General features: G+C 40.4%; 1 protein-coding gene across 5 annotated transcripts in view; it reads right to left on the bottom strand.

Annotated features, from left to right (window-relative positions):
* Window positions 1-15232, bottom strand: part of celf1 (cugbp, Elav-like family member 1) — a 131858-nt gene that overhangs the window by 62516 nt on the left and 54110 nt on the right. For all 5 annotated transcript variants that reach the window (XM_039754339.1, XM_039754330.1, XM_039754356.1 and 2 more), the window contains exons 2-3: window positions 2098-2285; window positions 1880-1962 (exon numbers count right to left, since the gene is read on the bottom strand). In XM_039754339.1, coding sequence (XP_039610273.1) covers window positions 1880-1962; window positions 2098-2275 — 261 coding nt within the window. In that variant the 5' untranslated portion in view covers window positions 2276-2285. The remainder of the gene's footprint in view (window positions 1-1879; window positions 1963-2097; window positions 2286-15232) is intronic.

Below are 15232 nucleotides of genomic sequence, written 5' to 3'. Positions count from 1 at the left end.
CCTCTGACAAAGCAGACTTTAAAAGCATGTTGTTACATAAACAGCTTATTTGTTTAGTTTGTTTAATTGAAAATATCAAGAATTATCTTGGAATCTACCAACTGAATAGTAACTATGATTCTTTTATTTTTAGTATAGATTTTATGCAGTACTTTGGAAAAAGCCTTTAAAATTCAAAAAGCTGAAAGCAAACAGTAAAGCCAACAAGATTTTAGAAAACCTCACAATTATACTCATATCTTAACTAAATTGTATAACCTAGGTATAAAGAGTTATATAAATATCTGCCATGAAATTAATGACAGTGACTGAAAATACTGTATAACCAATGCACTGACCGACTTCACAAAAGATAACTCCCAAGGACGCTTTCAAAGGCAAAGGAATGGACATTTAATCATTTGGATAAAATTTTTACATTACCATTTTCCTTAATATCAGTCCCTTTAAAAATCACAACAGATTATATATGTGACTAGTGGAAATCAGAAAAAAATTAACTTAGTACAACTAATTGCAACAATAAATGAGCTACAGAGCCATTACCCCATTTACCGAAAAAATGCAAATTGCTGCTATGTAGTTTTAAAAAAAAATGTATCTGAATTTGTTTCTGTCAATTTAAATTAGTCAACTTAGTACTGGGTTGATGTCAAATTAAAAATCTAAGTCAAAAAGCACTCCTAAGCAGACCAATTAAAGGCATGACCAGGATAAGGAAAAACTTTACCTTGAGAAAGGTCTTTTAATTCCACTTAATTATGTTATACTCACTCCATAATTAGCACCCCACCTTTATAAAGTTTTTTACAGTTTGCCTACATAATATAATATAATACTTTACAAGTTGATTATTTAAGTTGGGCACAGCTGTAAAAGTAGTTCCTCTGCGACTTCATAAAAAAAAAATAAACAATGACATATCCAGATTTGGTAGATAAAATTTCAAGAACAATTTACACAAACAGGCTAGCATATAGTGTTTTCATATAGTTTCTTTAAGCATACAAAACAAGCGAAAAAAAAAAAAAATTTTTTTTTTTTTTTAAATGATTTGGGATTATCAAGCACTACAATGACTATAAGTTTCCTCACCAAACCTTTCTTAATTAGAAGCAGATTCCTTTTAATAATGGAAAACTACATTTATTTAAATGTTTTAATCCTGCATTCATTTTGCCACATCATAAATTCCTACCAGTGTCTTCTTCTGCTAAGGCTCCTCAATGTTCACATTTTTTTTTGCCCACAAACACTTTAGTAAAACAGCTTTATATGACCATGACCCATTGCCACAAATGGTTTAGTGTTTCCCATTTAGATAAAAATAAATAAAATGCAGAACTAAAGACTAACAAAAAAGCAAAGTAAAATGAAACACAAGTTTGGAAATTCAATTAATTCATGGGAACGAAATGGTACGATAACAAATAAACAAACCCTACGCTAACAGAATTTTCTGAGATTGCAGAATGAAAATAGGTGAATCCATATGACCAAAAGAGAACTTAAATTAACAATCGGGACTGACCAAAATAAACTATTTTAAAAGAAAACATGCAGGTACTGGCTACTTCAAAATCCAAGAATTAAGACTGCCTATAGGTACTTTATATGTAGATCAAATAGTCATCTCCTCCTGGTATTTGATTTTATACTTTCACAAGAGTACATTTTCTGCTGCACCATTCCATTCATTGTTTAAAAAATATATGTACTAAAATTAAACAAATACCTGTACATTTAAGAGATATTTTAAGAGATGTTTAGATTCTTTATAAACAGTGTTATTTGTGTTAACCATTTTTATATAATATTAATCTAATGGGAAAAGTGATAGCTCATGATAATATCACTAACATATCTGAAAGTCTCTCACCCCAGGAAGTATCTTCATGTTGTGAAGAGCATTTTGTGCTTCTAATGCTGCTTTACGAGTATAATATGTTACAAAACAACAACCTGCAAAAAAAAAAACACACACAAAAAAACTAAACAAAACATATGAACCTTCATATGCATATATACAAACAGGCCACTTTGCTTAAAAGAGTGCCGAGTTACTCAGGCACATTCAATCTTCTCTGTCTGGCATACCTTTGCTCTGTGGGGGATTTTGACTTCTGTCTCTGAGAACATTAATTTCATAAACAGGACCATACGGTTCAAATAGTTCTCGGAGTTCCTTCTCAGACCAGGTGCGTGGAATTTGACCCACAAACATCTTGATGGCATCGATGTCTGGCTGGTCCGGGTGGTCCAGTGTCCCATTCATCTTCTTAGCTCTGTAAGTATGAGAGAGGAATGGGCAGTTATTAGATCCATAGTAGTATTAGGACTGCTTCTAAACCATCACTTCATAAGCCCTAGAAAATCTCCCTCCTGGGAGATGAAGTACATGAACTTGACTAAACTAATATGTGCACCAAAAAAACAAGCTAACGATTATTTAACAAACACGAATAAATACATCATTAAAAGATTATGGTTTGTGTTTTGGAGACTGATAAACACTTCAGTGTACAGAAATCTTCTACATAAAAAGAAATGAATACCAGTCTTTATTACACACTACCACAAAAAAAAAACCACTAGGGAAGTGGACATTTTTTTTCACAATTTTAACTTCAATACAAAGTGACACTAAACATCATAGTTTAAAGTTTTCCATGGCAAGCTCAAAAGGGCGCTAGTGCTAGGCTGCTGTAACGTGTTAGAATGACATACCCCACAACCCTCCATAGCTGTGTGCTCTTGATACATTTGCCGTAAGAAATTGCACAACAGACCATGAAACGCCACACTTTCCCAGGCTCTCTGGGAGACAACTTTCCCATGGCTCTTCTCAAGTAAAAGTGCTCTTCATTTGAACGTACTCTATCAGGCCCCCCAAGGCTCCCACTCCTCCTACCTTAAATTATAAGTGGTAAGTGTTGCAAATGCGTCACAACAATTTAATAGCTTTGCAAATGGCATACCCACCCACACCGAAACCGAAGGCATCATGGGTTAACAAACTCTTACTATTAAAAAGATAGAAAAAGGGAGCAACGAAGAAGCCAGTGCATTAAGCTGACCCAGTAAAAATCAGCAGGTTTATCACTGAGGTTCATTAAATTTGGAAAAAGCTAGCTAAACAGGAGCCTGAAAGTTACCAAGACAAATAAAGACACAAGTGCGGAAATAACCGAGTAAACCAGCTACAAAGCAAGATTTTAAAAAATCATTGTAAGGACAGGCTTAGTTCACCGTTCTATTAAATCTACACTTTTACCTAACAACGTCTGTACTGTTGTGCCTTCTGACAACGTAATTCAGCTGTACTTACACTGGACTGGCATTCAAAGTACAGTGGTCCACCATCATTTCCGGCAAGAAGTCCAGCTTAAAAGTAGCCATTTCCCACCAGAACCAACAAGAAAACCAAACAATAAAATAAAAAATCCCAAAAATAAAGAGCCACCACAATAATCCAGATCTGTACTGGCGATACGGACTCAAATTTAGGTTTGAAGACAGCAAGACACACAAACAAAAGCAACAGCTCAAGGATGCAGAGTGAAAGACACGAGACACAACATACAAATCGGACTGGAATGAAACTGTGCTACTAACTCAAATTTGTATCAGAATAAAAAGGGGATGCAAGCCACATAATCTACTTAGCTGCAGTATCACAAAGAAAAGTGCTGATGTGTTTTGCTTTTTTTGTGAACATTTTTACTACCAAAGCAGTACTGGGTGCAGAGTCAGATAAATAGCCTGTCAGATTGATGCTGATAAGCAAGGGTGACAGCCTGCTGTGAATGGTCACTGACTTGACTCTAATCCACTGCTAATGCATACAATCGACATTGCATCAGCAGGGAGTTCTGTTTCTGGACAAGGCACAGATGTTCATGAAGGTAAACGTGTTGTTGATAAAAACACCTCATCCCAAAAGTGTGTGCTTTTTTTTTTTTTTTTTATCTCCACAGCAAGCATATTCTGGACATGATGCGACCACTATATTAAAAAATATCACCTCTACATCATTTAATCATCCTACCCTAAGTTACTCTTTTGTGTTTTTGCATATGAAAAACATGATAGCAAAGGAAAATTATGTAAAATAGGCAATTTAACATCAGCTATATTGCACTTGAGAACACATTAAAGTTTCTCTATAATAGAGACAAACATATGTAAACAGCTTTTCATTTTTCTGCCTGGCACCAGATCTTAGAAATACACTATTTCAAGTAGAGCCATTGCTTTTAAGTGTTCCAATTATCAGTTATAAAATTGTAAAGTTATCATAATGCTTAAAGACCCAAGAGGCCACACACAAACAGTTCATGGATTACAGTTGCTTTACAGAACTTTGGAAGCCAGCTGAGCAATAAAACTATATCCTGTGCAGAGTTTTCAAGCAAATGTGCACCAATTGCTTGCACAACTGAACACTGACATTTCCCAACAAAAACACTACAATATACTCTTGTCATTTTTCCATATCTGCTAATACATGGAGATGCAGACAAAGAAATAGGTCCAATTCACACAACAGGGAAGCTATTCATTCACCTAGAGAGGACATCAAAGAGGACATGTACTAGTGCTGGGCAATATGACGAAAATTCTATATCACTGTATTTTTCAAAATTATACCGGTTTCACGGTATTCAACGGTATTTTTTTTCCCCATGCATGAGTGGATGTTAACCACTGGCTAAAATAACCTATTCCACTGTCATGAGAATTGTACATCGTACAAAAAAAACATTTTAATTTGCACACAAGTATTAAAACAGGTTTGCACAGCCCCATAAAGTGATAGTTTTCAAAGAGGTGGCACTAATGAAGAGAAGGAATCACATTGCATGACAGATTCAGTCAAAATATAGAACCTTTTTATTGAAAAATTTTGCAAACAACTTACACTAAAATTTTGTTTCAACCATCCAAAGAGGCATTTAGACTTAGTCTAATATCCAGAGATGCTTGTCAAAAGTTGTACTGCACTGAACATGTCTTAGAAAAGGAATAAGTAGTACATTTTTTCTGTAAACCAACTACACTTTCTGTTAATGTTAATCTCTGTCCACTGACACATTAAAGTGACTTTTTAAACAATTTTAACATCATTAAACTGCATAATATTTAAACTAATAATAACAATAAAAAAATAATAGTGCAACTTCCAGTAATAATACTATTACTTCAAGACTTCAAGCCCAAGTGCATTACACAATATTCACCAAATAAAAATAAAATAAAACAAGTGCAGCTTGGTGATGACATCTTTACCAACTGAACCATCATTTAGGCAAGTTGCATTAATATGGACCTTGCTTCAAGCTAAGCTATATACATAAATAATAAAACTGCAAATTGCATTTATAATGCTATTTGTGGTATAGCCCTACGGAATTGTATTAGGTACAGTACAAGAGGGAGTCAGTTTAAGAAGCACGTACCGATTTAACATGGCTCAGGGAACACTTAACACAAAGCATTTAATGTGATACAGAACTTATGACAGGGTTTGAGAAAATCTAGTAAATTAATGATTTATTTTACAATGAAGTTTAGTTTACAATGTTCTACTTTAATGACTAATAACGAGAATAAAGTAAACATGTCGACTTTATTCTCGTCATAAGCGTCAAGATTAAAGTGGAAATGTCGAGAATAAAGTATTATATATACATATATATATATACATATATATATATATATATATATATATATATATATATATATATATATATATATATATATATATATATATATATATATATATATACACACATACACATATATATATATATATATATACACATATATATATACATATATATACACATACATACATATATACATACATATATATATATATAGCTAGCAACACTCATAACAGTGACAAAACAATTACATTGACAATCATATTACGTTATTTTTAAAATGTTTCCTTTTCTTTTTCATAACTTCAACACACTACTTCTCCACTGCGAAGCGCAGGTATTTTGCTAGTTTTTAATAAATCTGAAGTAAACTTTTTTTCACGTTGTCATTATGGGGTGTTGTGTGTAGAATTTTGAGGAAAAAATTAATTTAATTCATTTTGAAATAAGGCTGTAACATAACAAAATGTGGAAAAAGTGATGCGCTATGAATACGTTCCGGATGCACTGTAGATGTAGATATATACACACACACACACAGAGAGAGAGTGGTGAGAGAAAGATCAATCATGTATTTTGGAAACATGTCACACTCAGACCATTTTAGGGAAAAATATATCTGTATCTGTCAAATAGTACTAGATTTACAGATATTCCTAAATCCTTTAATAGCATTAGTTACCTTATCAACTTATCCTAACTCACGTGGTACTTAAATGAGAAGTTATGTTTTATATTATTTAAAAACAAGAAAAAAAACTTTCTTCTTGAAAATATGGAAAAAAAAATCAAAGCTCTTACACTGTAGTGTAAGGCTGTTGCGATTCTTCCCTTTTTCCATCTTTTTTGATAAATCAAAAAACATGAGGAAACTGAAAACCAATTGAATGCGCAGACAAAAAGTGTTGACTTGAGATAATTCAATTTTAAGCATTAATGGCTGAATATTTAAAATGCTACACTAATTGCACTATTGACTGTATCATTGCGTTATGTATTTTAATGTGACCTATGAAGTTTAAAAGAAGAAAAAAGAAAAAAAAAAAAACTCCAGCAATACCATTTAACAGCTCATAAAAGATGCCTTACTGTACAGTGCTGGTCAGTGGCCCTACTTGTTATGTCAGTTGTCTGCCTAGTGTATTCTGGTTCTACGACTCACTCTGATGAGATCAGTTTGCCCAGGGGAGAAAAACAAAGTACTACAGCTTCACTTTACTCTGTCTGTGTCAGTCAAACAAAATTCAGATGGCTTCACTTAGTTTATTTGAGATTCAGTACAGGATGGTTTCCAAGGTACTTTAACACTTCATTGATTCCCCATTTATTTCATCTGCTAATGTGAAGAAAGATTTTTTTCTTCTTTCTTCTGTAATGGAATTACCAGACTATTCCATTTGTAGCAAACACTTAACCTGACTGCTAACACATTGATTTGTTGTGACAGTGCCTCGACTGGGTCATTCTAGGCAGAATAAACGTACTTTGTTGTATCATGCAGTACACAGTGAAGGGGAATACACTGAATAATGCATTACAGTGGTAAACTGTACATTTTTTGCTAATGGTTAGGCTAATGATTCTTGAAAATGTTTAGAATAGGGAAAGTGCTCTCATGCGGCATCCTTCTTCATTTGAAACTTGCATACACTTGACTACAACACTGCAGTACTGTAAAAGCATATGCAAATTGTCTTTATTTTTTCCCGTGACAATAAAGATTTAATTACTTGCATCAGCATCTATAGGCAAGACTCTCACCGAGAAATATGTGCAGGAATTTAACATTGCCATCAAATTATGCACAGCAATTGTGCTGCATTGGGTGGTAACAGTCACCACAAATTTTTATTAAATCCATATCCTTACTTTTTCTATTGAAATGCTGAGTCGGTACTGTAATTCATCTTTACCGCTTGAGTCAGTACTGTTATTCATCTTTATTGAGAAATGAAAACTTTCACTTAAGTAGTGATGTAAAATTAGTTGAGGAGTATGCATTTCCAGACAGTTTTGATTCAAATGCAGTACATACTCAAGTCATATCTGTACTGGATTTAGGACCACATGTGAAAGAGGTATAAATACAATCTGAAAAGTGAAGATTCAGTATTTTGTTTTGGCTATAAACACTTCTTTTAAAAGATCAGATATATAGCATTTACACAAAAAAAATCCACTATGGTCAACAAAACTATTAAAATGTGAGCATTTTAAACAGACCGACAATTACCCTTAATGTAAACAAGGTATATACCCAAAGAGACTAAAATACTAATCATGCCCTGTAGTTCAACTATGAACAGTCTGGATTAACATCTGCTCCGTTAGAAGGTGAATTGTGCAGCACACAAGCAAGAACAAAAATCTAACATACTATACTGTAAAAATCCAAAGTTTTGTCAAATACTGTACAGAAAAAAAAAACTATAGCATTTGTAAACAAGTACTGTCAACATTTTTAAACAAATTACTAACTTTAAATTCTGCCCAATATTGCACAAAGATATCAGAAAACATAAAAAAAAATTGTAAAATTCTACTGAGGAAACACAAAGGTATGTGTCAAAAACATCACTCCGTCCACAGCATTCAGAGCAGCACGGTTACAGTACATGTTACAACATTTCCTCTGGTGATAAAAGCCCTCTCAAAATGGCTGCCTGAGGCAGGGATGTACAGGAACTTTTTTTGCAAGTTTCCAGTTGTTAATCTATAGTGCACTGACAATGTTAACCCTGCTGCCTGTTGTCATGCAAACTGTGCAGTCTTCTTGCAGCAACCATGATGCCAAAACATACTGTCAAGGAAAGGTATGGTTAAGAAGTTCGGCTTAACCATAAATCCAATGTTGTGGCAGAATGTAAAACCTTCTGCAGTTTATGCGTCAGAGTTTGGAGACATTAATCATACAATTTAGGCAGAGCCATCTAACTGAAATATTTTTAGCCACTCAGGGTGCATCTGGGTCTCAAGTATTCAAAAGTTGTTGTAAACCATGCCTCTCTACCACCTGAACTGGCACTATACAGTATCTTTTGAGATGTAATTGGTGACAGTGTTAGATATTCCATGCTTTATTTCATGCCATCTACTTCTTTTCTTATTGTAAGACACTTTTTTGTAGAATGATTCCGCTAAAGGTCGCAGAGTGCGTTTTTGTGCTTGTACCATGGGTGATTTAGACCTGCAATGGACAGCTTTCTGTATTGTTCATATTCTGTGCTGTGGTTAGTTCATAGATGGTGAAACAAGTTAGTTGTCAAGTGGTGTTTAACTACAACAGATTTCTGACATAGTTTGCAGACTGCAGTCTTTTCAAAGCCAAACCATCTCCACGCAAGTGAAGATGATCCACATCTTGCTAATAAATCTAACAACATAGATTGTGGCACTGTTTGCTCACTCATTTTTAGGCAGGTACACTAGCTTAACTTGTGGTGTGCAAATCGTGCACACCTATGCACATGCGCAGTAGTCTATCCTGTTAGGTTACATGAGTGTGAATATGTGAACTCTCAAGGTGTGTTTTTGATTGCTTTTTGCAATGTAAGTGACAAAATCAATAAATTCAGCTCACCCATCATTAAAACAACAATTAAGATATTATCGTAGATGATACAAATCACTCACTTCTACTAAGAATTATACAAGTAACTTTCACTCTTCGCAACTGTAACTTTATAAGTAGACTCCAAAATTCTATCAGTTTAATGAATGAAATTATGTTTACAGGCTCTAATCAGAGTTTCAGCTTTTCTTAAATACCTGGCCTAAGTTTTGACTATAAGGTCATCAACAAACTTATCCCATGTTGTTTTACATAAGAGCAGCACAGAGCTCTGAGATTAGCATTGTCAGATCATGGACCGGGTGTTCTGGGTATGAATTCCATATATGATAGTTGTGTGCGTGGAATTTGTATTAATTTTTCTCAGGACACGCTGGTTTTTCTCAAAGATGTAAAGGTCAAATAAGAACTCTAAACTGACCATGTTTGGGTGTGTTCCTACCAACAATGGACTGCCGCTCTATCCAGGATAGCGTTAAATCAGTACTAATTTTTAAATATTATATTTATTATATATTTATATATTTTATATAATATTTTAATTTTAATATATATTTTATTATATATTTATATATATCTATCAGTACTGGCACCAAAATAACATCGAAGCAAATAACTGATTACTCCACATAGCTGATGCATGCCCTCCCTCAGCCTGTACAAAAATGCACACTTCCCTGCTCCCACGCAACAGCTGTATATCTTTATGATATGCCATAAATCATTACAAGTAGCGGGGTTATCCCCTTGGAGTCTCCAGCACATTTATATAAATATAAGCATTCAAAGAGCATGGCCCATTGGTGATCAAGCTAGATGTAACATGTATATATTATATTGAGGGTATGGGGAGAGTTGCAATCAAATGAATAACAAAATGCTGGTACAACGCTTTTTTAAAAATTGGGTTTTTCTATACTTTTTATACCCCTCAACCTTAGTCCAGGGTTGTTTCCTGCATTGCATCCAGTACTGCCGGAAGTTGGTCAACTGTGACTGTGAATTAAGAATGTTAACTCTTATATTGTGACTTTGGTTATTCCTAGCAAATACTTTTCTCTTAGTAATCATCCTGAAATTTTTCACAATCACATTTTATAAAAACTATTTTTCTGGCATCCCATAAAATAAATTTAAAGGGTTCATATTAGGTTAATCATAGATTTATAGGATCAAATATTGTCACACACGTTGAGTACAGTGAAAGTGTTACTTTTATATACTAACTAGCAGAATACCGGCCCTTTGCAGCGGAGAAGTAGTGTGTTAAAGAAGTTATGAAAAAGTAACGTAACATGATTGTTAATATAATTGTTTTGTTATTGATATGAGTGTTGTTCTCATATTATATATATATACATATATATAAATAAAAATACCCGCGCTTGGCAGCGGAGAAGTATAAAGAAAAGGAAACATTTTAATAATAACGTGACATGATTGATAATGTAATTGTTTTGTCATTGTCATGAGTGTTGCTGGCATATATATACATATATATATATATATATATACATATATATATATACATATACATATATATATACATATATATATATATATATACATATATATATATACATATATACACATATATACACATATATATATATATATATATATATATATATATATATATATACATATACATATATATACATATACATATATATACATATATACATTGTCACGCACGAGCGATTAGGAGGCCGCGGACTGATTCGAGAACACCTGGGAAAACATTTGCCGCCAGGGAATGGCGGGGTATTAACTTTCTCCCTCTGCTTCCTTGTAGAAAAAGAGACCTTCCAGCACCATAGGCCTGGTTTGACCGCAGTCGCGGTACTTCCGCTCTTCCTCCGCCATCTTGCCCTGACGTCATCCTTCCCATCCTCCCTTGCGGTCCTTCCCAGCTGTCCTTCACTTCGGCTCCACCCCTATAAAATGGCCGCGACGCCAGGAGACGGCGGCGCATTATGAACTGTTTAGTTTATGCTTTTGACCTTTTTCTTTGTTGGAAAAATTTCTGTACAATATACGGGGCCGGAAAACCCCAACCCTTATTGCTGTCTCCTCGGTCCTTTTACAACTGGCGTAGTCGGCAGGATACAGAGATCCCGAGATGACGGAGGGACAGGACCTCAACACGGTGCTACAAGCAATGAACGTCCAGCTCCAGGCTGCTGCAGCAGGCGCAAGCCGCCACCACCGGGAGCTGGAGGCCACGAGGCCAGGTTAGTAGAAGCCCAGCGGGCGAGACCAGACCCGCCCAGGCAGGTGCCTCCTCCTTTAGTCCGATGGGCCCTTCGGAGGACGTCGACGCTTACCTGGGCATGTTTGAGAGGACGGCCACCCGGAACGTCCATCCTGGCGCCATATCTGAAGGGACCCGCGCTGCGGGCCTATTATGACCTCCCTGAGGAGGAGGCCGCTAATTACGACCTCCTCAAGCCCGAAATACTGGCCCGCCACGGCATTAGCCGGGCCAGCAGGCGGCCGAATAGCGGAACTGGGTCTTTGACCCCGAAAAGCCTGCTCGCGCCCAGGCGTTCGAGTTCTGGGGCAAGATGGGCGCTGGCTACGGCCAGAGGGACCCCAGGCGCGGAAAGTGGTCGAGCAGGTGGCCTGTGAGGGCCTGGTCAATGCCATGCCCAGTTCCCTCGCCCAGCAGGTCCGGGGACACGCCTACCAAAACATGTCGGGCCTCCTAGACGTCCTGGAGCGTCAGGTGGCGGTCCTCCGACTTGGGGGGTCAGAAAAGCCTGCTCGCGGGAACCGGCAGGGACGGGCGGCCACCCCGAGCCCCTCGGCGCTGCAGAAGCGCCACCAAGAGCCAGAGAGAAGCGGGACCGCCGCTGTTTCAAGTGTGGCGAGACCGGCCACCTGCTACCAACCTGCCCCACAACATCGCCCGGAGCCTATGGACTGTACCTGGGCGTCGTCGGAGAGGTATTGTATCCCGCCGCATCCCTTGGCGAGTCCGAACACGGGAGTGGTGTTGCTAAATGGGCACGCCGTGGTAGCTTTGTTTGATTCCGGCAGCAACATTACCATTGTCGCTCGCCGCTTTGTCTTACCGCAACAGTGGTTAAACCAGCGTTTGTTGGTCACTTGTGTGCATGGGGGGACTAGGTCCTATCGTTCCGCTCACTGTTATGTCACCTGGAAGGGGAACCAACCCAAATGGCGGTCGCTGTGTTGCCGAACCCCCTTCCCAGTGATTTTGGGACAAGACTGGTCTAAAAGAATCAGCGGTAAGCCATTCGCGCCCGGGCCATGTTGGATCTGGTTATGAGGGGAAAAGGCACCCCTCCCGCGGCCTCCACGCCGTGCACAAGGGCAGGCCCTATCGGCGCTGGTGTTCGGGGACTTTTCCTGGCCACGGACCTTGACCGGAAGACTCCGCGGGAAGGGACTAGCCAGGGAACTCTTCCCAGGCCCAGGCCACAAGACCCTCGGCGGCCTGGACCATCAGTTTCGGTCCACGCCGGCCTCCTTTAAGAGGGAACAGTGGAATGATGATTCCTGCGCTTTGCCGGAATGCGGTTGTTCTGCCTAACAGCTCACCAGCGGACGGTTCCACACGCGCGAACCCTTCTTTGTCCTGAAATGATCTGTTGTACCGAAAGTGGCTACCCATGAGGGCGAGGTGGAAGTTGTTGCTAATTCAGCGTACCTTCCGGCGGGAGATATGCGAGTTGGCACGCTCACCTCCTAGGCCCACCTCGGGGCGAAAAACGCTGGAGAGAATTAAACTCGCTTTTACTGGCCTGGGATCAATGAGGAGGTCCGGCGTTCTGTCAATCCTGTCGAGTGCCAGACCCGCCAGATTCCTAGGAGGGACCGTGCTCCTCTAGTCCCTATACCCCTAGTTGATGTACCCTTTGAAAGAATAGGGGTCGATCTGGTGGGACCCTGGAGCCCTCAACCCGTGGCCACAGATATATTCTAGTCATGGTGGACTATGCCACCCGGTACCCAGAGGCGGTTCCCCTGCGCTCCGCTAATACTAAAAGCATCGCACGGGAACTGGTTAATTTGTTTTCACGCTGGGCATACCCAAGGAGGTCCTCACGGACCAGGGTGCGCTTTACATCGGATACGTTCAGGAGGTAGCCAAATTACTGCAGATAAAGCACCTGAAAGCGTCTGTCTATCACCCGCAAACTGGCGGGCTGGTGGAACGCTTTAACCAGGCGCTTAAGCAGATGCTCCAAGGTAGTCAGCGGACGGCAGGAACTGGGACCAGCTCCTCCCGCTCGTGCTTTTTGCTTACCGGGAGGTACCCCAGGCCTCTACTGGCTTCTCCCCATTTGAATTGTTATATGGGCGACAACCCGGGAATCCTCGACATCCTAAAAGAAGGCTGGGAGGCGAGGCCCTTCCTTCCTCTAACATTTTGGAGTACATAGCGCAACTGCGCGACCGACTCACAAAGATCAGGCCCCTCCTAAAAGAGCCGCGTGACTTCGTGCGCAAGCAGCGCAGGCCGGTGTTACAACCGCAACTCCGTCCTCAGGGAGTTCCGCCCGGGGACGAGTTATGGTGCTCGCCCCGACCTCCCACTCGAAGCTGCTCGCTCACTGGCAAGGGCCTTACGAGGTTAAGGAGAAGGGGCTCGTCGACTATTTGGTGAAACAGCCCAATGCGTCGACCGGCGAGAGGATCTATCATGTCAACCTGCTAAAGCCCTGGAGATAGAGAGGAGCTTCCCAGCTCCCATAGGTCGCTCTCCACTTCACGAGCACAACTGCCCTTAACCTCGGAGAAGAGCTGACCCCAAGCAGCGGCAGGAGTTAGCCCAAACCCTCCGAGCCATCCCGAGGTGGTGAGTGAGTCACCCGGCGGACCTCGCTGATTGCCCGATATATCCACGGACCCGGTGTAATCGTCCGGGAGAGGCCCTACAGACTCCCGGAGGCAAAACGTGCAGAGGTCGAACTGGAGGTGAAACGTATGTTGGACATGGACATAATTGAAGAGAGCCATAGTCCCTGGTCCAGCCCTATTGTCCTGTCTCCAAGCCAGGCGGCTCCTGGAGGTTCTGTAGCGACTTTAGGCGTCTGAATCAGATCTCAAGTTCGATGCCTACCCCATGCCCGCATTGGCGACCTCCTTGGCGGCTGGAGTGCGGCTCGATATTTGACTACCCTGACATGACAAAGGGTATTGGCAAATTCCCTTAGCGGCATCCGCAAAGGAAAAACGGCCTTTAGCACCCCTAGCGGGCACTGGCAGTACAAGGTCCTCCCATTTGGGCTGCACGGGCCCGGCGACCTTCCAGCGTCTGGTAGACAGAGTGCTGAAGCCCCATCAGTCCTATAGTGCCGCCTACCTGGATGACGTTGTCATCTATTCCGGCACCTGGGAGGAGCATCTATTGCAGGTCGCCGCTGTCCTCCGAACACTGGCTAAAGCCGGCCTCGCATAAACCCCGGAAGTGTTTTTGGATTAAAGGAGGCCAAATATTTAGGCTACCTCGTGGGACAAGGACAGGTGCGCCACAGGGCTCCAAAGTTAAAGACATCTTAGAATGGCCCGTCCAATACCAAGAAACAGGTGCAGGCTTTCTTGGGGCTTGCGGGTTACTACCGCCGGTTTGTTCCCGCTTCTCGAAGAGCAGCACCCTTGACTAACCTGACAAAAAGGCTCCCCGCGTGGTGTGGACCGACAAGGCAGAACACGCGTTCAGTGACCTAAAGAAGGCCCTAACGTCGGCACCTGTGTTACGGACGCCCGATTTTGGGCTCCCGTTTATCCTCCAGACCGACGCTTCGGACACAGGCCTGGGCGCCGTGCTGAGCCAAAGCGTCGATGGTGTCGAGCACCCTGTGATGTACCTTAGCCGGAAACTGATGGACGGGAGACCGGTATGCAGCGGTGGAGAGGGAGGCCTTGGCCATTAAGTGGGCAGTGACCCACCTCCGTTACTACCTGCTGGGTCGCGAATTCGCTCTGGTGACTGACCACGCTGCACTTCAGTGGATGTCCCTGC

Source organism: Polypterus senegalus, chromosome 1 (genome assembly GCF_016835505.1).
Source record: "Polypterus senegalus isolate Bchr_013 chromosome 1, ASM1683550v1, whole genome shotgun sequence".
Taxonomy (NCBI): Eukaryota; Metazoa; Chordata; class Cladistia; order Polypteriformes; family Polypteridae; genus Polypterus; species Polypterus senegalus.
Note: the sequence above shows the minus strand (reverse complement) of the source record. Positions and strands in the feature narration are given on the sequence as shown.